Below are 24,863 nucleotides of genomic sequence, written 5' to 3' on the forward strand. Positions count from 1 at the left end.
ACCGAATATTGTTATGAAGATGTCTTCAGGCCAGGTCTCTAATAAAACATGTGAAGTTTGGGGCAGATCGGACATTGTTTGTCTGAATTACAACAACTTCCTGTTTCATGGCGAAAACATCAAACTTTGTCAGGGCGCCACGGACACGCCCTTCAGTGAAAACTCTAGATCTTCGCAATTTAACGTCACAAAGGCCTTTAGATTAGACTGACCAAATATGACATTGATCTGATAAAAACTCTAGGAGGAGTTCGTTAAAGTACAACGTCTGGAAAATGCAAAAAACTGTGAATTAATTCAAAATATCTGACTTACTGTTCGGTTTCGGATTTCGCTCCAAGAGACTTTTTTGTAGGTATCAGGCTGATAAATGTGTGTACCGAATTTCAAAACCTTAGTGAAATGTAGCGAGAGGGGCTGTACGTTAGATAACGCTATCGAGCCATTTTGCCACGCCTAATGCTGCTACCCATAACAGACGTAAATTTTCACCACTTCTGACGTGTGTGCAAAGTTTCATGAGTTTTCGAGCACGTTTAGGCCCTCAAAAATGCGATTTACTTTGGAGAATAATAATAAATATAGCTGCGAGCAGCGATGACGGGCCAAAGCCCGGTGGCACCGCCACCCCTGTGGCTTCAGGGCAACTGTGCATGGCAGGCAATTGGGCATTTAAAACAGTTAAGCATAAAAGGCCTGTCAAATTCACTCCACATTTACTGCGCTACAAGGTAGCGCTATAGAGCCCCTCCTCCCTGCCCGTTTCTAAGGCTTTGCCCATGTCTACTGGCTAAAAATCCTGATGTGTGTGTGGAGTCAAACAATTTGAAGCACGCTAAGAGTCTCAAAAGCATTCAAAACCAATATAAAAGTTTGATACGTTGCCAAGGCAACTGTGTTTGAGATATCACAATTCTTTTCAGAGGTCTACATCTGACATGTTTTGACATTATTTAAATGAAGTTTGAAGCAAATAGGGTAAACATAAGATGGTGATCTCAAAGCATGCTGAAAGTAACACATTTCCTGCTGCCAGTTGGTGGCGCTATAACTTTGACTCACAATAGTCACATCTATGTGATCAGCCTTGTAGAACGAAGACACAGTCGAAGATTCATCAAAATCAATTAATGTATGCAGAAGTTATAACACTTTGTTTCCCTTTTCTTGCTATTAATTCGTTGCCTCGCCACGGCCAAACCATTTGAGATATCCAAAATCCGTTTGCAATTAAACAACTTCAATGTATTAGCACCAAGTAAAAAAAGTTTGGTGTAAATTGTATAAACCCTGTTGGAGTAGTAGTATTAAATTCAAAGCCTGTTTTTTCAAAAAATTAACATTCAAACCAAAATAGCTGACTTCCTGTTGGTTGGAGCTAATGAATGTAAATTAGAAAATTGTCCGGCTTGATGAGAAAAATATGTGTACCGAGTTTGGTGACTGTAGGAAAAACTACCCCCCCACTTTTGTCAAAAGGTGGCGCTACTGAGCCCCTCCACCACGCCCATTTCTATGGCTTTGTCCATGTCTACTGGTTGACAATATTGATGTGTGTATCGAGTTTCATGCAATTTGAAGGATGTTAAGAGCCTCAAAAACACTCAAGAATATTATTAAAGTTTGATGTGTTGCCATGGCAACAATATTTAAAATATCAAGAATCCTGTCACAGGTCTACATCTGCTGTGTATTGACATTACACTGATGAAGTTTGAAGCAAATCAGGTAAACATAACAGAGTGAACTCAATGCATTTTGAAAGTGACACACTTCTTGCTGCCAGTTGGTGGCGCTATAACTTTGACTCACAATAGTCACATCCATGTGATCAGACTCCTATAACGAACACACCGCTGAAGTTTCATAAACATCAATCAATGTATGCAGAAGTTATAACACACTTCCTGTTTCCCTTTTCTCGCCATAAATTTGTTGCCTCGCCAAGGCCAAACCGTTCGAGATATCAAAAATCCGCTGGCAATTTTTCATCATAAATGTCTTGACTTTATGCTGACCGAGTTTGGTGGTGATCGGATTAATCGCCTAGGAGGAGTATATCAAATTCCAGAGCATGTGTTTTTCAAACAACCCATAATAGCTTACTTCCTATTGAGGTGACGTATAACTTAGAGTACGAAAGTTGTTTGGCCCGATGATGTCTATATGTGTACTGAGTTTTATACTTATATGTGCAAGCGTGTTTGATATATAGACCAAAATTTCGGACCTTGTTCAAGGGGGCGCTGTCGAGCCCTCCTGCCACGCCCGGGTACTAGCTTCTGCCCGGCCCTGATGGCCGCGGGTTCCAATGTATGTGCAAAGTTTCATGAGTTTTCGAGCATGGTAAGGCCCCCAAAAATGCCCGAATGGTCGAAAAAAAAATATAAATATAGCTGCGAGCAGCGATGGCGGGCCCAAGCCCGGTGGCACCGCCACCCCGGTGGCTTCAGGGCAACTGTGCACAGCGGGCAATAGGCACTTAAAACGGTTAAACATCAAAGGACTATGTCAAATTCACTCCACATTTACTGCACTACAAGGTGCCACTATAGAGCCCCTCCTCCCTGCCCATTTTCAAAGGATTACATGTGCCAAGTTTTAACATTATTCTGATGAATTTTGAAGCAAATCAGGTAAAAATAAGAGGGTGATCTCAATGTATGCTGAAAGTGACACATTTTCTGCTTCCAGTTGGTGGCGCTATTACTTTGAATCACAATAGTCACATCCATGTGATCAGCCTTGTACAACGAAGACTAAGCCGAAGTTTCATCAAAATCAATTAATGTATGCAGAAGTTATAACACTTTGTTTCCCTTTTCTTGCCATAAATTCGTTGCCTCGCCACGGCCAAACCGTTTGAGATATCCAAAATCCGTTTGCAATTAAACAACTTCAATGTGTTAGCAACAAGTTAAAAAAAGTTTGGTGTAAATTGGATAAACCCTGTAGGAGCAGTAGTATAAAATTCATAGCCTGTTTTTTCAAAAAATTAACATTCAAACCAAAATAGCTGACTTCCTGTTGGTCGGAGCTAATGAATGTAAATTAGAAAATTGTCCGGCTTGATGAGAACAATATGTGTACCGAAGTTTGGTGATTGTAGGAAAAACTAACCCCCCCACTTTTGTCAAAAGGTGGCGCTACTGAGCCCCTCCACCACGCCCATTTCTATGGCTTTGTCCATGTCTACTGGTTGACAATATTGATGTGTGTGTCGAGTTTCATGCAATTTGAAGCATGTTAAGAGCCTCAAAAACACTCAAGAATATTATTACAGTTTGACCTGTTGCCATGGCAACAATATTTCAAATATCAAAAATCCTGTCATAGGTCTACATCTGCTGTGTATTGACATTACACTGATGAAGTTTGAAGCAAATCAGGTAAAAATAAGAGGGTGATCTCAAAACATTTCAAAAAGTGATACACTTCCTGCTGCCAGTTGGTGGCGCTATAACTTTGACTCACAATAGTCACATACCATGTGATCAGACTCCTATAACGAACACACTCGTGAAGTTTCATAAAGATCAATATATGTATGCAGACGTTATAACACATTTCCTGTTTCCTTTTTCTCGCCATAAATTCGTTGCCTCGCCACGGACCAAACCGTTCGAGATATCAAAAATCCCCTGGCAATTTTTAATCATCAGTGTCTTGACTTCATGCTGACCGAGTTTGGTGGCGATCGGATTAATCGTCTAGGAGGAGTATATCAAATTCCAGAGCATGCGTTTTTCAAACAACCCTTAATAGCTGACTTCCTGTTGGCGTGACGTTTAACTTAGAGCACGAAAGTTGTTCGGCCCGATGAGGTCTATATGTGTACTGAGTTTCATACTAATACGTGCAAGCGTGTTTAATATATGGACCAAATTTTCAGACCTTTTTCAAGGGGGCGCTGTCGAGCCCCCCTGCCACGCCCGGGTACCAGCCTTCTGCCCGGCGTCCTAATTGGCCGCGGATTCCAATGTGTGTGCCAATTTTCAAGAGTTTTTGAGCATGTTAAGGCCCCCAAAAAGCCCCGGAAGACGGAAAAAAAAAAAAAAAAAAAAAAAAAAAAAAAAAAAATAATAATAATCCTTAGAAAAACAAGAGGGCCCTGCGCGAATTTTCGCTTGGGCCCTAATAATCCTAAAGAAAAACAATAGGGCCTTCAGCCCCTTGGGCTTTGGCCCTAATAATCCTAAAGAAAACAATAGGGCCTTCAGCCCCTTACAGGGCTTTGGCCCTAATAATAATAATCCTAAAGAAAACAATAGGGCCTTCAGCCCCTTACAGGGCTTTGGCCCTAATAATAATCCTAAAGAAAACAAAAGGGCCTTCAGCCCCTTACAGGGCTTTGGCCCTAATAAACGGAGCAATTCCAATAGGGTCCTCACACCATCTGTGCTCGGGCCCTAATAAACGGAGCAATTCCAATAGGGTCCTCACACCATCGGTGCTCGGGCCCTAATAATAATAATAAATGGAGCAATTCCAATAGGGTCTTCACACCATCGGTGCTCGGGCCCTAATAATAATAAATGGAGCAATTCCAATAGGGTCCTCACACCATCGGTGCTCGGGCCCTAATTAAAGCTGCAAGCAGCGATGAAAGGGCCCTCGCACCCAGGCTCACCGCCACCTGTTGGCCTTAGGAAAACAGTAATCAGTGGGTGACATACATATAAGCGAGTGAATACAGGAGAATTGTGCCAAAGTCATTTCGAAATGCCACACTTCCTGCTGCCAACAGGTGGCGCTTTGACCGTAACTGAATTTTGCCATGTTGATGTCTTCAGGCCAGGACTATTATATGACATGTGAAGTTTGGAGCAGATCAGACATTGTATGCCTGAGTTACAACAACTTCCTGTTTCATGGCGTTAATCGCATACATTAGCACTCAGCCAAGTGCTGTATGATTTAACGTGTCTCTAGCATGTTTGGTACTTCGTGGCATATTGAAATGTGTTACTGGGAGTGAATTACAGTGTAAAGCATGCCATTTCCTGTTGCCAGCAGGTGGCGCTATGATTAACTAAATATTGTCATATAGATGATCGGACATAGTATGCCTGAGTTACAACAGCTTCCTCTTTCATGGCGAAACATCAGACTTTATCAGTCCGCCACAGACACGCCCTTCAACGAAAACTCAAGATCTTTGATATTTATCATCGCTAAGGTCTTAAGATTAAACTGACAACATATGATGTTGATCTGGTTAAATCTCTATGAGGAGTTAATCACAGTGTAAAACATGTCATTTCCTGTTGCCCCCAGGTGGCGCTATGACTAACTGAATATTATCATATAGACGTCTTTAGGCTAGGACTCTTATCACACATGTGAAGTTTGGAGCAGATCGGACATAGTATTCCTGAGTTACAACAGTTTCCTCTTTCATGGCGAAACATCAGACTTTGTCAGGCCGCCACGGACACGCCCTTCACCGAAAACTCAAGATCTTTGATATTTATCATCGCTAAGGTCTTAAGATTAGACTGACAACATATGATGTTGATCTGGTTAAATCTCCATGAGGAGTTAATCACAGTGTAAAACATGTAATTTCCTGTTGCCTGCAGGTGGCGCTATGACTGTAACTAAATATTGTTATGAAGATGTCTTTAGGCCAGGTCTCTAATAAAACATGCGAAGTTTGCGGCAGATCGGACATTGTTTGTCTGAATTACAATAACTGCCTGTTTCATGGCGAAAACATCAAACTTTGTCATGCTGCCACGGACACGCCCTTTGGTGAAAACTCTAGATCTTCGCAATTTAACATCTCAAAGGCCTTTAGATTAGACTGACCAAATATGATGTTGATCTGATTAAAGCTCTAGGAGGAGTTCGTTAAAGTACAACATGTGGAAATGGCAAAAACTGCCAAAATTTTGTAGAGAAAATTCAAAATATCTCACTTCCTGTTGGGTTTACAAACTTTGCACCCAGGAGCTTTTTTGTAGGTATTGGGCTGTTACATCTGTCTACCGAAAGACAGGAAAAGAAAGATGATCAAAGAATGGCAAATTACAACAGTTAAACCTTTTGAAAGCCAGCACAGAAATCAGTTTAAACGAATTTCAAAGAAATTATAATACTTGCTTATTGGTTCAAGTCCGTGTGCAGTAGAGTTTGTGCGCTTGGCTTGGTTGGTCCTTTCCGAGAGGGTTTCTCCGGCGGGGTTTTCAAACGAGGTTTAAACTTAAGTAACTTAACCGAAGAGAGAGAGAGTGAGTCCAAAGAAGTGGTGGTCCCGAAAAGATGAGCGCGATGGAGGCGCGTGGTCACCGGAGACGCCCGGGAGAGACGTGCACGAGGTGCTCGTGAGACAATCGGGAGAACACCGGAAAAGTTGTGTGTCGTTGTTTTTATGGAAAACCAAGCTAACACACCCCCTGAGTTGTAATGGCCAATAGATGCGCAGCACTATTTGGTGGGCAAAGTTCCTTTGTTTGGTCTCCTAGCTGAATTTATGACTATCAGATCAGATTTCGAGATGGAGTACTTTCTTCACAGTATCATTAACCCTCTGGAGTCTGAGGCTGATTTGGGGCTTGGAGAAGTTTTGACATGCCCTGACATTTGTGCTTTTTTCAGTTGTTCATAAACATATAAATGACAAAAGTGTCATTACACTGTATTCAGCACAAACTAGGCTACAATAATATGTGAGGAACATGTACGTACATGTTTGTATTTTTGAAGGAATAATGTTTATGCGTGGTTATTGAAAAAACAAAAAACTTAAGTCACTGAAATAAGGCCAAAAAAAGTATATTAAATCTATGTTCATAAGACTTCTGGGTATTGGAGGTTGTAGACTAGAGTTTTTGCTTCAGAATTATGTAAAAATTATGCTGCCTACTCCTTCATATAAAACAATAGAGAGATTTAAATGTTCTAAGACACTTTTGGTCAAGAAACACAGTATGCATGGGGGCGTGAATCCTCATGTATAATGGGTGATTCTCACCTGAGAAGACAAAATAATTGAATAATAATGACCTGAAATGACTTGCATATTAATGAGGCCTTTCAGTCAGGTAGGCTGTGAAAAAACCCTCTGTGATCATGCTGATAACAGGATTAAAGTCCACTCAGGACAAAAAAAAAAAACATGATTTTTGTGATCTCATGCATGCACGTATTATTGCACATGATATGAAGAAAATTGTGTATAGGCCTATGTTAAATTACACTACCAGTCAAAAGATTGAACACATTGCCATTATAATGTTTTTAAAAGAAGTCTCAAGTCTCTAACCAAATAATGGTTTTCTATTTTAATATACTTTAAAATATAATGTATTTCTGTGATGCAACGCGTCTGAACATTCCTACCTCTAGGGCATTTCATATAGGCTACTATATTTGTTATATTATAGAGCCTAAATGTTGATGTGCAGTTGACAAACTATACATCATTAAAAAGATCTAAGACTCAAGCTTCACATTTTGACTCTTAAAATCTCATATTGACCATCATTTCTTAATATGCTTAAAAGCATACACATTTGGAGAAATATTGATGGATTCTCATATGTTTATATCAATTTTGGGCCCTCAAACTGAACTGGCAGCAGAGGTGCTGGATGCGTCACAGCAGATTTGTCATTGGACTGGCAGGGAATGCATGTAGAGATAGTTGACTGGACCTGAGAGTCCATCTGCGGCCACCAGTAGAGATCCCGCAACCTCTGTTTTGTGCGGACTACTCCCTGGTGAGCCTCATGTGCCAAGGAAATCAATGTGTGTCGTAAGGCTACAGGGACTAACAACCTTGTTCCTCTGACAATGAAAGCATCTTTCACTGCAAGTTCGTCTCGAACTCTGAAGTATGGAATCAAGTCCTGACTCACTGCTTTGACGGAGGGTGGCCAGCCGAGTGTAATTTGCTTCCGCAGCTGTATCAGCTCAGGACAAGCAGCACAGGCAGTCTCAAAGTCAGACACTGAAAGAGAGCATAATGATGAGGAAATGAATGTTCTGAGGGCCCATGGAAAAAACTGGGTCTGGATATAGTTGGACCGTTTGAAACGGCTACTCCTGCTTGCAGATATGCCATAACACTTACAGACTATCATTCCAAGTGGCCTGAGCTCGCATTTGCTAGCAGTACAATTGCTGAGGATGTTATCAAATTTCTGAGTACTGCCTTTAGTCATCATGGCAATCCAGAGTGCATTGTTACGGACAATGGTACTCAGTTCACCTCAGCTATCTTTGCTGAGTTTTTCAAGTCTTTCCTCTCGCTACTATGGGCGTGTCGCCATATGAACTGCTGTACGGGAGAAAGATGCGAACCAAGCTTAACATCCTGCCTTTGCATGGTGAGGGTAAATGTGATCTTTCTGCTGTCCGTGAAAAGGTGAAAAAGAAACAGGACAAAATGAAACGATACACTGACCACAAACGCTGTGCTCGCAATCCTCTCTTTGATGAGGGAGGGAGAGTGAGAATAAGACTTCCTCGTGCAACCCCAAAAGGTCACCCTAGATACTCTGCTCCTGTAAGAGTAGAGAAGAGAGTGGGACCCAACACTTTCCTACTCAGTGATGGAAAAAGTGGAATGCTGCCCACCTGGCATACTCACCTGGACTGACTGACTGTGCCAGTAATGCTTTACAGCAAACACACAACACTACACATAGCTCTGCGAAAGTCTCACGTATGAGACTTAAGCCTATTTGGCACAAAGACTATGTGGTCAAATAAATAGGACTGTTTTACATCTAAGTTGCACAAGGTATTGCTCTCAAAGAAAAGAAAACTGTTCTGAATGAGTTTTGCACTTGTGGTTTACAAAAACGTTAAAAGCAATGTAGTTGAATATGTTCGAGTATCAATTTACTGTTTTGCTGACAGTTCATGTATTCATGTCATGAGTTTTAAAGCAACCTATACACCATTGTTTAATATACAATGAATATACTGTACAGACTGTTACTGAATAGTTGCTTAGGTTGTCACAACTGCTTTGTTCAGAGTACAAGTTTCCTTGGTTAAGTTAAGAGAAATGTTTTTACAAAGAGGGGAACTGTTGTGTCTTATAATGTAGTTCCTTGTGCTGCCGCTAGGGACGCTGTATAGAAGAGAGAAGGAGAGAGTTACTAGAAGTGAAGGAGAAGTGCACTCAGAGTTTTACATGTGCAGTTACTGTTCGGAATAAATACGAGGTCTCTCTGAATATATACAGTGTGTGCTTACTACTCGCAGACTTAACAGCTGCTATGTGAAGAAAATCCAGCAAAATGTACCAGCGCATTTCCCAAACCTTGAGTGTTAATTGTTCACACTTTGTTATGCACACATTCCTGTGTTGATTTTATTTGTGTTAAGTTGGTTTATAAGTAGTACTTCTCTATTAGATAACCATTTTCTAGCCATGGTAGTCTTGCACATGAAACTGATAAATGACATTATCAGATAAAAATCTGTCTAGAAACATCTGTGGCAAAATGGGTTTTAAATCAAATATGTAGTTTTTGTTTGATCTATTGCTTAATGGTTGAATACACCTCCCCTCCCCCTCTCTCTCTTACAGGAAGTGACCACACAGCCAGGAATGGGTTTTGACCCTCTCCCTCCTATGGACTCCATTGTGTCTTATACCAGACCAGAAAGGTACCACCCAGATGTCCTCAAGTTCTCCACCTTACATGACACAGGGCTTATAATAGTGTTTTGATGAACAAATATGCATGGGTTCATAACCTGTATGAACGACCAAAATTTTAATTTTTTCCAGTTTTTAAAATTATATATTACATATAAATATTTGGGCTTGATCTTGATTTTAAGAGAGAAAACTTTTGAATTACTGATTTGTTATTGGCTGTTAATCACTAGACCAAGAGTAGGCAACGTTGGTCCTGGAGAATTTAGCTCCAACCCTGAAGAAGAAGAAAAAAAAAACTCACTTGCCTGTAGCTTTTGTAATCCTGAAGACATTGATTAGCTTGTGTGTTTGATTATGGTTGGAGCTAAACTCTGCAAGATAGCGGCTCTCCAGGACTGACGTTTCCTATCCTTGCACTAGACATGTGAAAAAGGGTCTGATACTTTGTGAATGCACTGTAGATTAGACATGGGCCGGTAAGAGATTTTGACGATATGATAACCTTAAGCAAAAATATCACGGCTTCACGGGATTGTGATAACGTCTCTAAAATGTGTTATTTTTAAATATCTAGGTAAAAAATACTTTTTTTCTATTGAACACAATATATTTTATTTTTAAGAAACATACAGAATATTTGGAACAGTAGTAAACGTATGTCAGGTTTAATAATTAAATAAATAAAATAATTTAATTCTTCTTAACCCTCATGTTGTGTTCGGGTCATTTTGACCCAGAAAGGATTTTTCCATCCTCGAAAATGCTAGTTAATATTACTGCATTGGACTAAAATTTTCTAGCTTTTCTCACCCAGAGTCTAACAACTTCCCAAACATTTTTTGTATTTTTCCGTGGGTTTTTTTCCCCACATTGTAACACTTGTGATGTTCCCAGGCTAAAATTACCAGCCTACAAAAAAATTACTTATGAATCTCTCATGCTACATCATCATCAAATATTGGATTTAATCTTTTTGTTTTCTTTCAATTAGGACAGGTTTTATATTTCCTTTTGGAATTGATCAACATAGGCCTTATTTATCTGAGCTTACCTTTTAGTTTTTGTGTGTTAAAAAAAAAAAAAAAAAAAGTTATTTTGGATAATTTTGTCCATAATAAATAAAATGAAAAAACGGAATGTTTATCACACTAATGTGCTTTAATGTTTAACCATGAAATTTGTTTTGAAATGGTTTTATTTTGTACAAAATGTTGCAAAGTGAAAAAAAGAAAACAAACAAACTTTTAATTAATAAAAAATGCAGTCACTTAAGTGAGGCAAGCATGTGATCAGCTAAAGACAAAAAAGAAGGAACACTGGTATCTTGTTTTACTCCAAGCCACACATCAGACTATATATTTATATAATTACATTATAACCGTTGTGATTTGTTAATTGCACTAAGCCATATCACATTCTCACATCCATGCATTGTCAAAATTCATAAAGTTACCAGGCAACTGGCAAGTAACCGTTTCAGCGCCAACCGTTTTTATTGGTTTTGAAACTGACTTTTTTCAAACTGCGGTATACCTTGAAACTTGTAACCGGGCCATGCCTAATGTAGATCAATATACACTCCATACCCCATAATGACAAAGCAACAACTAGATTTATGATAACTTTGCAAATTTATTAAAAAAAATGAAATACTGAACTGAATTGAAATACATGCATACATTGAAATTCATAAATTATATTCTTAACAGCCTTGTTTACTAGTAAATAAAATAAATAAATAAATAAATAAAAATTAATTTTGATGTATTAAAATGTGTCTGTTTTCAGGCAGAACATGGGGGCCTCAAATGAAAGCACATTATCTTTGTTTTTCCGTTCACTGCTACCAAACTTCAATCTGCAGGTGAGTGAATGTGCCACAGTATGTCCAAGCAAACAATTTTCTTCTTTTTAAAAATAAATAAACATATACAGTTAAGCTCAAAAGTTTACATACCCCTTGCAGAATATGCAAAAATGTTAATCATTTTAACAAAATAAGAAGGATCATGAAAATTGCATGTTATTTTTTTATTTAGTACTGTGCTGAATAAAGTATTAAACAGATGTTTACATACAAGTCCACAAGATAAAAAACAAACAAACAAACAAACAAACAAAAATAGCCGAATTTATAAAAATTACCCAGTTCAAAAGTTTAAATACCCTTGATTCTTAATACTGTGTGTGGTTACCTGGATGATCCACAGCTGTTTTTTTTTTTTTTTTTTTTTTTTTTGTGATGGTTGTTCATGAGTCCCTTGTTTGTCCTGAGCAGTTAAATTGAGCTCTGTTCTTCAGAAAAATCCTTCAGGTCCTGCATAATCTTTGATTTTCCAGCATCTTCTGCATATTTTAACCTTTTCCAGCAGTGACTGTATGATTTTCAGATCCATCTTTTCACACTGAGGACAATTGAGGGTCTCAAACACAACTATTAAAAAAGGTTCAAACATTCACTGATGCTCCAGAAGGAAATACGGGGATGTGAACTTTTTGAATTGGATGAAAGATGCAAGAATCTTCTGTTGCTTCCAAAGGGCAGTGCTAAATGAAAAAATATGATCTTTGTAGCAAAGTTCAAAGTTCTTAGGGAAGGAAGAGGACAGGGTCGGCTTTGACTGCTGACTGAGCTTTATTTCAGGTATTAAATCTCCAACAAAAAGTCTGTGCAAACGCACAACAACCAAACAAATCTCCACAGTAATGGCTTCACTCCAGTGTCAGGTGATTTTGGTAGTCCAGCGGTTCTCAGTCAGCAGTCCCTCTCTCTCTCACACACTCCTGCTTCTCCTGGTGTTTTATCCTGTCTCTGTGCCAATTACTGGAATGAGAAACAGGTGTTCACGATTTACATTTAACCCACTCACTCACCATGCGTCTCCCTCCCAACTCTCTCTCCCACTGCAGACTTCACTGAACAACGCCCCCCTCGCCACATACCCCCACCACCCGACTCAGGCCGGGGAGCCAAACCCCCCCCATTTCTGGAGAGGAAATCGGCCACAGCCATCTGAACACCCGGCCTGTGGACCACCTTGAACTTAAAAGGCTGTAAAGCTAGATACCAATGGGTGATCCGCGGGTTGGTATCCTTCATGCGATAGAGCCACTGCAAAGGAGCGTGGTCCGAACAGAGGGTGAATTCCCATCCCAGGAGATAATAGCGGAGGGTGAGGATGGCCCACCTGATGGGTAGATATTCTTTCTCCACGGTGCTGTACTTAGCCTCTCTCTTAGAGAGCTTGCAGCTAATGTACAGCACCGGCCGTTCCTCCCCCTCTATCTCCTGGGACAGGACAGCACCCAGCCCCCTGTCCGATGCGTCAGTCTGCAACACAAAGAGGAGAGAAAAATCAGGAGAGTGAAGCAATGGCCCGCCACATAGAGCAGCCTTCACATGGGTAAAGGCCTGCTGGCACGGCTCCGTCCACTGGACCGTATCTGGTGCCTGATGCCGCAATTGCTGCCGTCTTATCAATTTGGGGATGCACCTGTCCATGTCCCAAGTGGAAGCCCAGATTACCTTACTTCCATGCGCCCAATCGCACACTTCTTCGGGTTGGCCGTGAGCCCGGCCCCCCTCAGCGATCTCAAGACGGCCCTCAAATGCTGCATATACCGCTGACAGTCATTACTGAAGATAATAATATCATCCAGATAGGCAGCAGCATATGCACCATGGGGTCACAAAATTTTATCCATGAGTCGCTGAAAGGTGGCCGGTGCCCCAAACAGCCCGAACAGAAGTGTAACAAATTGGTGTAATCCGAACGGCGTCGTGAAAGCTGTCTTTTCTTTGGATAATGGCGACAAGGGGATCTGCCAATATCCCTTCGTTAAGTCCAATGTCGAATAAAAGCGGGCCGTACCGAGCTGGTCAAGCAGTTCGTCCACCCGTGGCATTGGATACGTGTCGAATTTTGACAAAGCGTTCACCTTGTGGTAATCCACACAGAACCGTACTGAGCCAAAACTATCGAGCTCGCCCAGTTACTGCTGGATTACTGCTGGATTACTGCTTCTATTACCTCCATTTCAAGCATTGCTCCTAAATCTGCCTGTACTACCTTTTTCTTGTGTTCAGGCAATCTATATGGCCGGCTGCGAATCACCATGCCCGGCTCTGTCTCGATGTGGTGCTGAATGAGGTTTGAACAGCCCGGTAGGGGAGAAAACACGTCAGTAAACTCTGCTTGTAACTTAGTCAAATCAGTGAGCTGGGAGGGCGAAACCTCTCGCACAGCGAATAACAGGGGTTCCAACCACTTAACCCAATTTTTGGCGTCCTCCTGAATGAATTTACGAATCATGGATTTAAGCATGTTGTTAAAACGTTCGACCAGCCCGTCCGTTTGTGGGTGAAAGATGCTGGTACGTATCGATTTAACGCCCAATAATTCATAAAGTTCGCATAACGTGTGTGACATAAACGCCATGCCTTGATCAGTGAGGATTTCTTTCAGAATTCTTTCAGAGTCCTAAATGACCAGCCATTGGATTAGAATGAGCCGCTTGGAAAAGAATTTCCATGCGGCTCTTTGGAACTAACAACTGGGTTGTATCCTCCTTTGTCTGAGTGTCTTGGGTCACTCAATACAACCTATCTTTTATGATCGCAAAATATGGATAAGCGGACGTCCCGGCTGGAGAGGCTGACCGTCGATGGTACTGACCTTTTCAAAGGCATGTTTTAGTGTTTCGTCCTGAGACTGCTCCAGGGGAAAGTCATCGCGCTCCGAAAGAATAAGTCTCCCGATTCCGCTCTGTTCCCCTGAGGCTGTACTCATTGGTCCCCAGTCAGTCTCTCCCACCTGCACTCGCGCATCCTTTTCCAGCGCTTTTTTTTCCCCAAGAGGCATCCGAACTCAAACAACCCAATAATTTATTAAACGCTGGCCAATTCGTTCCCAGAATTAACGGATGCCGGAGGTGCGGGTTAACTGCCACCTCAACATTATGCTTTTGACCCCTGAATTGAATAACAACTGACACTATATGATATTCCACCACATCCCCGTGCACACACCGCACCCTAACTATGCGGCTTGTATCCAATGCCCCGGACGAAATCAGGCTTTGATGAACCAAGGTTTGGTTACATCCTGAGTCCACCAAAGCCTGATAGGTACCCCCCTTGATACTCACAGGTATTTGGTACCAGCCAGCTTGACCAGGGGCAGCCTGTGGGTCGTCCAGGACCCGGATCATTGTCCCGACCTCCATCACAGGACGCCTGTCCACAAAATGCTCCAGGTCCCCGCAACGCCAACAAGCCGGCCCAGACCTGCCCGCCGCTCTCGTGGCAGAGAGTGGGTTAAGTGGTTGGCGCGGAGAGAGGGGAGAAGCAGGAGCGGGGTCCGGCCCGGCAGCAGTCAGTCCCGCCCCCCTGGGCGGGGCTCTCGGTCCGGAAAACTGTCCCTGTTCAGTCCCGCCCCTCCCCCGGGGTGGGACACGAGGAGGGCCGGGCGGACGAGACCTGGGGAGAGGGACAGGTCTAGAGAGAGAGGAGGAAGGGGGAAGAGAGGGAGAGAGAGAGATAGATGGCAGGGGTTCGCCGACCCCTGGGCACGCCACCATGTGGTCCTCCGCTAGTTGGATGGCCGAGTCCAGCGACGTGGGACGGTGGCACTGGACCCACTCAGCTGTTCTCCTTGGGAGCCGAGTGATAAACTGTTCCAGTACCACCCGATCGATGACTTGCTCCACGTCGCCTCCCTCAGCCAGTAGCCATTTGCGGCACGAGTCCCGGAGCTGTTGGGCCATCACGAAGGGCCGACCGGACTCACCTAATTCCAAGGAGCGGAAGCGTTGTCGGTGCTGTTCTGGGGTCCGGCCGACCCGCTGAAGGATGGCCCTTTTCAGGTCGTCGAAGACCAGGAGGTTCTGTACAGGAAGCTGCTGCGCTGCCACCTGCGACTCACCCGATAGCAATGGGATGAGTCGCATGGGCCACTGATCCCGGGGCCATCCTGAAACTACCGCAGACTTCTCAAATAAGTCCAGGAAGGCCTCTGGGTCATCTTGCGGGCCCATTTTGTTCAGTGGCAGATGGGTGGTGGGCGCAGCGAGCTGTCCGGTGGTATCTGTACGAACCTCCCGGTCAATCCAGCTCTGGAACCTCTCACGGTCTTCCTGCTGGACTTGTAGAATGGCCTGGAAGCGGCGCTCTTGGTCAGTGAGTAGGTCCAGCAGGGCTTGATGTTGGTCTTGGTGCAAGACCGCGAGGGATGAGATAATGTCCGCAAACGGCGTGGCGGAGGTCGATTGCATGGCGGCGGCTCCTTTCTTCCTTCCCGGGTTTCGGCACCAGTGTAGCAAAGTTCTTAGGGAAGGAAGAGGACAGGGTCGGCTTTGACTGCTGACTGAGCTTTATTTCAGGTATTAAATCTCCAACAAAAAGTCTGTGCAAACACACAACAACAAAACAAATCTCCACAGTAATGGCTTCACTCCACTGTCAGGTGACTTTGGTAGTCCAGCGGTTCTCAGTCAGCAGTCCCTCTCTCTCTCACACACTCCTGCTTCTCCTGGCATTTTATCCTGTCTCCGCGCCAATTACTGGAATGAGAAACAGGTGTTTGTGATTTACATTTAACCCACTCACTCACCATGCGTCTCCCGACTCTCTCTCCCGCTGCAGACTTCGCTGAACCATGCCCCCCTCGCCACAATCTTTAAACAAAATAAGAAAAACTTGCACATCATCTTCTTGTTCAAAAGTTTTCACCCCATGGTTCTTAATGCATCGTGTTTCCTTCTGGACCATCAATGAATGTTTGAACCTTTTGTAATAGTTGTGTTTGAGTCCCTCAATTGTCCTCAGTGTGAAAAGATGGATCTCAAAATCATATGGTCACTGCTGGAAAGGGTTCAAATATGCAAAAGAGGCTGGAAGAATTTGCAGGACTTGGAGAATTTTTCTGAAGAGCTCAGTTTAACTTCTCAGAACAAACAAGTGACTCATGAACAACCATCACAAAACAAACAACCATAAATCATCAGTCGTAAATCATCTAGGTAACCACACACAGTATTAAGAATCAAAATTTAAACTTTTGAACTGGGTCGTTTTTATAAATTCAGCCATTTTGTTTTTATCTTGTGGACTTTGTGTAAACATCTGTTATGTGAAATTCAGGACAGTACTAAATAAAAAAAAATAACATGCAATTTTCATGATCCTTCTTATTTTGTTCAAATGATTAACATTTTTGCATATTCTGCAAATATATATATTCGTTTTGATCAGCCTTGCAAAAAAAAAAAAAAATCTATGCAAGAGTGCATTCTGTTTACTTCTTAGTGCTTAAAGTGGGGCATATTATGGCCCTTTTCACAAGATGTATTATAAATCTCTGGTGTCCCCAGAATGTGTCTGTGAAGTTTCAGCTCAAAATACCCCCCAGAACATTTATTATAGCTTGTCAAATTTGCCCCTATTTGGGGGTGAGCAAAAATGTGCCGTTTGTGTGTGTCCCTTTAAATGCAAATGAGCTGCGGCTCCCTGCCCGCCTGGGTGAAATCCTGAGTGAAATCAAGAGCTTTGCATAATCTTGTCAACAAAACAGGTGAATCTCACCAAGCCAATGTCAGAAATAACCAGTTGTGGAGTGCAGCCTTACATGTTTGGTGAGCGTTTTCAGGATGAAACTAACTACATAGTCTCTCTCTCTATATATATAAAATAAAATATAAAATATAATATAATAAATAATATATTTATATAATATTTATTACAGGTGTAACGGTACATGTATTCATCAGTCACAGGCAATCCACACTCCAAGTTAGTTCACTAGAGCAAAGAACTCTAGCATTTCACTAAAAGTATGCCTTATATTAGCTTATAAATTCATTATATTTAATTTACCTGTTAGTAATGTCTTAATTTGAGTAGCGATGATGATGATGATGAAGAAGCAGACAATGAGGAACAGATTAGGAGAAGCACATACTCTCAGAGACCACAGGCAGGAAATGACAGGTTTCTTACGGAAGTCTTTACGGAAGTAGAAGAAGAGTCTGTGGTTAAATAGCAGTACTATCAATGTCCAGACAATGGGCCTCATTTATGAAACGAACGTACGACAGAAAACTGTGCATATGGCTGTTTCCATGCAAAACTTGGCATTTATAAATATGGACGTGAGCAGTGGCTACGATCAAATCTCACGTCAGGTCTCATTTCGTGCACTCAAGTTTTTGAGTTAGCGTGAACTTGTGTGCAGCATAGTAAATCTGGTGGAAAATTATAATGAGAGCATTTTGATCATTTAGATTATTTTCCTGACAAACAACTGAAGTTCATTAGTCTATCATAAACTGTTAAGATTAGAATGTCAAATTAAAAATAAATTAAATTAGAATAGATGGGTGTGTCATGAGGATTCACATGTCACATCACACACTTGCAGCGCTTCTGAGAAAAAATGAATAAAATTAAGTAGGCTATATAAAAGGTTATTTAAATTAAAATTAATTAGTACTACACAACATATATTTCATTTAAATAATTAACAGATTAAAAAGAAAAAAAACGGTGCTCCTTTTTGTGACACTCTAATGCATTGTAGCCTGTTTTCTTTATATCTTTATTTTATTAAATCCAAGTGATCACACAGGTGCCTTGCGCACACAAACAACATCATTTCTAGCATTTCTAATTTGATATTTCAGCCATTCATCATCAAACTAAAATGCAGTCATCCAAACATAAAAGTTACACTGCTCAATTTAAATGTTTCGCTGTAAATCAGCATGCCCAGCACCCAACCACACACATTTTTGCGCATGTGAAGGATGCTGTTTTACGTGAATATTGGAACACGAGTGAAGTACAAAGCCTTAATTGTTTACATAATGAATAATAATTTAGCAACCAAAATGTTACATGCAAATATTGAAAAAGATTTGAATTGAGAGAGGTAAGCCCATCAGTTAAGCTTTAGCTTAAAAAAAAAAATCATTTTGGTTTGAATTATGTTGTTTATAATGAATGCCACTAATTTGTTTTATAGTTTAATATATAATTTTATAGCTTCTTTTTCATTCTTGTTCTGTTCTGATACTGCTTTATACAATGTGTTTCAAATCAGCTTTACAGTAATAAATGGTAAAATAACAATCATTGATGCAAACTTCTTTATGGAAGTACAAATGAAAATGCTGCCATAAAGCACCTCTAAAATGACAATAGTATCATTATTCAGCTGAAGTCAGTTCAGTGATTAGTTCAGTTCATTAACTGCGTAAAGTATATCAATTATGAAACAAGTTCAATTCGGCTATAAGCAGCTCTACAGAAAGCAATAGTCGTTATTCAGATTAAGTTGGTTCAATGTTGATTCAATTGAATTGAATCACATTGTCACGTTCATGATCAAATGTACTGCTGTAACACTGTTGTTACATATTAAATATTGTTAGTCATATTTAATATTAGTTCCGTGTTATCAAAGTCAAACTCCAGCTCTGACTGTATTGTGGGGAAAATGAGAAAAACACTTTTTGTTACTGTACTGAGGCAACATACACTTAACACATGTGTGTTTAATGGACACCACAATTCTGAAGAGGTAGAGGTGGACAAACAGTTAAACTGTTTTTTGCAACATTTGAATTCTCTGCTGTAATGCGATTGCATACATAATACAGTGCAGTGGTTGGATAAAAAGAGTTAATTTTCATTCATAATAAAGAGAAAAGCTCAGAAACTGATTATGTAGAAGTGTGCTCTCCGGCCATGGTAGCCAATCACCACTCTGAATTAACGCATATACCTCACATTTCGTGACGTTAGCTCAACTTTGCTTTTTTAAACCAGAATGAAATTGCTTAGAAAAAAATAAATAAAATACAGAAATAAATAAAAAACAGTTTCCTCTTAATAATAAACATAGTGAGTGCTATTGTTGTTTTCATTGATGTGCAACTTGTACATGTCTGTACATATCTAAATAAAATGTGTTTCAGGGTTTCATGACCCTTTAAGTTTCTTTTAAACCCAGCTAAGTAAGCCAAGTGCGACAGTGGCATGAAACCCAGACCTCCATGAAGCTCAGTCGGTGGCCCAGTTCTCCTCTGGCCAAGTGAACGAACACTGTGAGATGCAGCTGCTTCATAAATCAGATTAGGTGTAGATGCCATTCCTCTCAATGTAACAAGTACATTGGATGTTATAGGATATGTTCCCAGTTCCGTTTGACCTAACTAATGCAGCCTAACAATCCCTTAAGAAATTTTGAATTATAGAAATGTGATACTATGTTATATATATATGCTAGGTTAAAGAGATGGGTGCTTAATCTAGATTTAAACTGACTGTCTACCTCCCAAACAAAGCTGGTTTCTCCCATGTTTTTTTTTTTCTTTTTTCTTCCAGTTCTGTTACCTGATTGGTTTCCTTGCCACTTTCTGGCTTGCTTAGATGGGGAAACTTAATATTCAACAATATTATATAAAAGCATATGGTGGGAGGAGTTGAAGCTGACTATACGGTCATGGTCTTTGCTAAGGATCTGTGCAGAGGGCCGTCTAGTCAATGAGGTCTTCGCATGGGATCTGTCTCTAAGGCTCTTCTACATTTTGTGGTCTTCGCTCACGTTCAGGGCTGCGTTGTGATCGGCTCTGGGTGCAGGTCTACCATCTGGTCTGGATACGGATCGGATCCAGCTGACTACAGTAACCTCATAATAAGGATGAGACTAGCATAATACTAATACTAATACTAGCATAAATGCAGTTCCTCTTTTGATGTACAAAAGTGCATCAGATGTTATGTGAAGTGTACGTAGTTGCGGTTGACATAACACTCCTTTTAAGGGATTTGATTTATAGAAATGTGATGGTGTGTTGTGTATTTTAGGTTAAAGAGATAGTTCTTTATTCTAGATTTAAAATGACAGAGTGTGTCTGCCTCTCGAACAGGACTAGAAAGACTGTTCCAGAGTTTGGGTGATAAATATTAAAAGTATCAACTGCCTTTAGCCGATTTTGATATTCTGCTTATTATCAACTGTCCAGAATTTTGAGACCACAGTGGATATGAAGGACTATAAGGCGAAAGGAGCTCTTTCAAGTACTGAGTAGCTTAATCCATTCAGGGCTTTATAAGTAATCCGCAAGATGTTCAAAATGTATATGATGTTTAATAAGGAACCAATCCAGTGTTGACAAAACCGGGCTAATATGGTCATACTTCCTGGTTCTAGTAAGAACTCTTAATTGCTGCTATTTTGATCAGCTGAAGTATATTTATTAAGCCTGCAGGGCAACCACTCAGAAAAGCATTACAATAATCTGGTCTTGAGGTCATAAATGCATGAATTAACTTTTCTGCATTTGCCATTGAGAGCATGTGTCTTAATTTAGAGATATTTTTAAGATGGAAAAATGTGGTTTTACAAATGTCAGGAAGATTGCGCGCCGTTGGCACTGGGGACAGAGGGGTCAGGACCCCCGCAGTTTTGAAAAGACAGAAATCGACCCCTGCACTTCTGGTAAGGGCTGCTTCAATCAGTCACAATATATCATCTTTTAGCTTAGGATATTTTCTTTCAAATGAGACCATTTTCACGTTTCTGTGAGCTTTTGTTCGTAAATAATCAACTGTTTTGTCGCGGATGTGAACAGGAAATGCGCTCTCGAACGGAGAAACGCAATGTCCAAGCAATCGATCACAGCGTGCTAACGTTTTAGGACAGGTTGATGGTATATAAATCATGCCCGAACATTAGCGTTTGTCAATCAAGCCAAACCATCCATTCAGAAACCGAGAAATTTGACACTTTAAGTAAGGAGGCTGATCTCTCAGGTTGACACGCGAGCTGGCTTAACTGAAGTTTTCGTGAGGATTTATAGTTTATGGACTGTTTTGATTTCGGTAATTACATCTAGAAAGTTAAAAGCATTGATGGAATCTATAAAAGAGATATCTAAAAGCGAAACGAAAGTTAATGCCTCGACCGGCGACACAGGACGCAGGAGAGGAGACCTGCGCGTTTAATTGGTATGTGTAGCCTATACTGTAATACTGCATTTACAATGCTTATCAGTGGCGTGCACTTTGATCGCGAAAGTGAAAGAGCCCTTTGCGGTCGTATCGCGGTGCCCCCGCGTTCCCATTTCTCTCGATGTGAACCGTAAGCTCCAGTCCATTACAATTTAGGGCCCTGGTATACTTCATTTCCCGCGTTCCGCTCAGTCTCAGCGCGAGCCTTTCAAAGAAACTCCTTTGCCCATAAGCGCAGAAAGACGCATTCGGTATGTACACGTGCACCATCCGTGGTCCACGTTTCTCTTGTCTAAGGGACCCTTGCCCTGAAAAACATTGAAGACTCCGGATATAGATGATTTAACAAGTTTAGACAATTCTTCCTCTCCTTACAGTATAGCAAAGGATGAATAGAATTGTTCCTCAGGGGTCTATAGTGCACTGTTTGATGTGATATGGTAGTAGGCGGTTGCATGGTTATAATTTTCTCTCTGATTTTATCAATTTTGTAAGTAAAGAAATTTATAAAGTCATTACTGCTGTGCTGTTGGGAAATGTCTGCACCTGTTAATCCTTTTTTTCGTTACTTTATCCACTATACTTTACTACTTGTTTTCTGTTATTAATTCTGTTGTCAATCCCCCGGTCAATACTATGTCTGTTGCCTCTGTTGCTCTTTGTGAAAGCTTCTCAAGGTTTTTTAAGGAAAAAGTAATTAAACTAGGGCTGGTAACTGATATTACTCCTATTGAGCTGCCTCTCCCCCCGGAGTTGTCTGTATCTTGGGACGATTTTGAACTCGTCTCCTTTCAGTCACTCTCAGACATTATTGTCAAGTTGAAACCATCCTTTTCTTCATTTGACGTTATCCACCCTACATTTTTAAAGCATATTGTTGATTCGGTTGGACCAGGTCTAGTGTCCTTCTTAAATAAATGTCTTTCATCTGGGGTGGTTCCTGCTCATCTGAAAGCGGTTACTGTCACACCACTCCTCAAGAAGCCTTCACTCGATCAGTCTGTGTTAAAAAAGTATCGGCCTGTTTCTGTTTTACCATTTATTTCCAAGGTTTTGGAAAAGATTGTATTTTTCCAACTTCAATCTTTCCTAGCTGTAAATAATCTGTTTGAGCACTTTCAATCTGGTTTTAAGGCTGCCCACAGTACTGAATCTGCTCTTTTGAGAGTGTTAAACGACATCTTTTTAGCCACTGATACGGGTGACTCTGTGGTCCTCGTGCTTTTAGATTTATCAGCGGCTTTCGACACTATTAACCATTCTGTATTAATAAATAGACTGAAATCTAGTGGTTCCAGTCATTTTTATCTGACAGGAAATATGTGGTTAGGCTAGGAGAATTTTTATCTTCCGCTGCCTCTCTCCCCTGTGGCCTTCCTCAAGGCTCTATTTTGGCCCCCTCCCTATTTTCATTATATATGTTACCTCTTGGATCTATTTTTAGGAAACATGGAGTGTCATTTCACTTTTATGCCGATGATACTCAAATCTATTTACCTTTTAGGAAAAATGATCCACTGGCCATGACTGATCTTTTATCCTGTCTAGAGGAGGTTAAATCCTGGTTATCTCAATTTTTTATCCCTAAATGAGGATAAAACAGAAGTAATTGTTTTTGGCCCTTCAGAAAATACGAAAGCATGTAATTTTGACCTGGGATCCCTATCGGCTTTTAGGTCTTCACATGTACGTAATCTGGGTGTTATTTTAGAAGACTCACTAAAATTCGATAAACAAATTTCCACTGTGATCGGGTCCAGTTTTTATCAACTCCGTATACTTGCAAAAATTAAACATTTCCTCACTGTTAAGACCCTAGAGATGGCGTTGCATGCTTTTATTACGTCACGTCTCGATTATTGTAACTCATTATATTGTGGCATCTCCAAAGCTCAAATTGCCCGTCTTCAACTGGTCCAGAATGCTGCCTCTAGATTTCTTTTAAAAAAGAAAAAAAGGGATCACGCTACTCCACTATTAAAGGCCCTTCATTGGTTGCCCGTTGAATTTAGAATACATTTTAAAATATTATTGTTTGTTTTTAAATCATTACACAATCAAGCACCTGGCTACCTATCTGAACTACTGCATCAGTACATCCCCTCGAGAAGCCTAAGATCTGGTGACCAGAACCTTCTTTTAATCCCTCACTCCAGACTTAAGCGTAGAGGTGACCGTGCCTTCTCTGTAATAGGTCCTCGCCTCTGGAATGACCTGCCAGTGGAGATCCGAATGGCCCCTAGCTTGACCGCTTTTAAGTCTCTTCTAAAAACCCATCTGTTTTCATTGGCCTACTAGGTTCTATACTCCTGCTTATTATATTTTCTATTGTGTTTTATTTCTCTTTTTTGGTTATTTGTCTTGTTATACCATGTTTTATGTGATTTACTATTCTTATGATGCTGTTTCTTTTGTGAAGCACTTTGGTCAGTCTTGTGGCTGTTTTAAATGTGCTATATAAATAAAGTAAACTTGAAACTTGAAACTATATCAAATAAATACCTAGGGTTGTTTGTTTTTTTCTAAAAGAGTAAAATTAAACAGATCTAGCAGTTTTTAAGGCCTTTCTGTAGGAAAAAATACTATTCTTTCAACTGCGCTCCATTTTCCAGGCTGCTCTCTTGAAGGGTGCATTTTTGCTTGTTATACAGTGTCGGACTCCTTAATCTTCTTTAAGTGCAAAAGAGCAACTGTGTGCTAAGTGCTAGAAAGAGACAGTCCATAGTTTCTGTTGCAACAAGTTTTTCTGTGCAATCAGATATTCTGAGGAGCAGAAACAAATTGGGAAGATAATTTACAAAGCAATCTTTAGTGGTAGAAGTGATAGTACTACCATATTTGTAACAAGGAGTTGATTTTGTAGCCTTGGCTAAATGGAGTATACACAAGACTAGATATTGATTTGAGATTATCTCAAATCAGGTCATTGCTCTGCTGCAGAATTCTAATGCAAAGTATGGACTGCACCAGATTTGCCAGTTCTTGCTGTGAAATGTTGCCCCACTCTTCCACAAAGGCATTTGCAAGTTTTCAAACTCGTCTGGTGCGACACATAGTTACACATGGTTTGCCACTGCAGGGACCATCAGCTGTCCTTTTTGTCTCCCTGTAGCAATGTCTTAGGCGTCTTACATTACGGACATTGCAGTTTATTGCTCTGGGGCCGTATTCACAAAACATCTTAAGGCTAAAAGTCGCTCCTAACTTGCCGATTTAGGAGAAACTCTT

The 24,863-nt window shown here is 40.8% G+C and overlaps 1 protein-coding gene across 2 annotated transcripts in view; it reads left to right on the top strand.

The window, feature by feature from the left end:
* tcf25 (transcription factor 25 (basic helix-loop-helix)) overlaps positions 1 to 24,863 on the top strand; it is a 112,302-nt gene that overhangs the window by 85,475 nt on the left and 1,964 nt on the right. The window contains exons 10-11 of one of the 2 annotated variants that reach the window (XM_048164302.1): positions 9,548 to 9,627; positions 11,411 to 11,486. In XM_048164302.1, coding sequence (XP_048020259.1) covers positions 9,548 to 9,627; positions 11,411 to 11,486 — 156 coding nt within the window. The remainder of the gene's footprint in view (positions 1 to 9,547; positions 9,628 to 11,410; positions 11,487 to 24,863) is intronic. The other variant, XM_048164303.1, reaches the window with a different exon arrangement.

This window comes from Megalobrama amblycephala, linkage group LG17 (genome assembly GCF_018812025.1).
Source record: "Megalobrama amblycephala isolate DHTTF-2021 linkage group LG17, ASM1881202v1, whole genome shotgun sequence".
NCBI classification, from domain to species: domain Eukaryota; kingdom Metazoa; phylum Chordata; class Actinopteri; order Cypriniformes; family Xenocyprididae; genus Megalobrama; species Megalobrama amblycephala.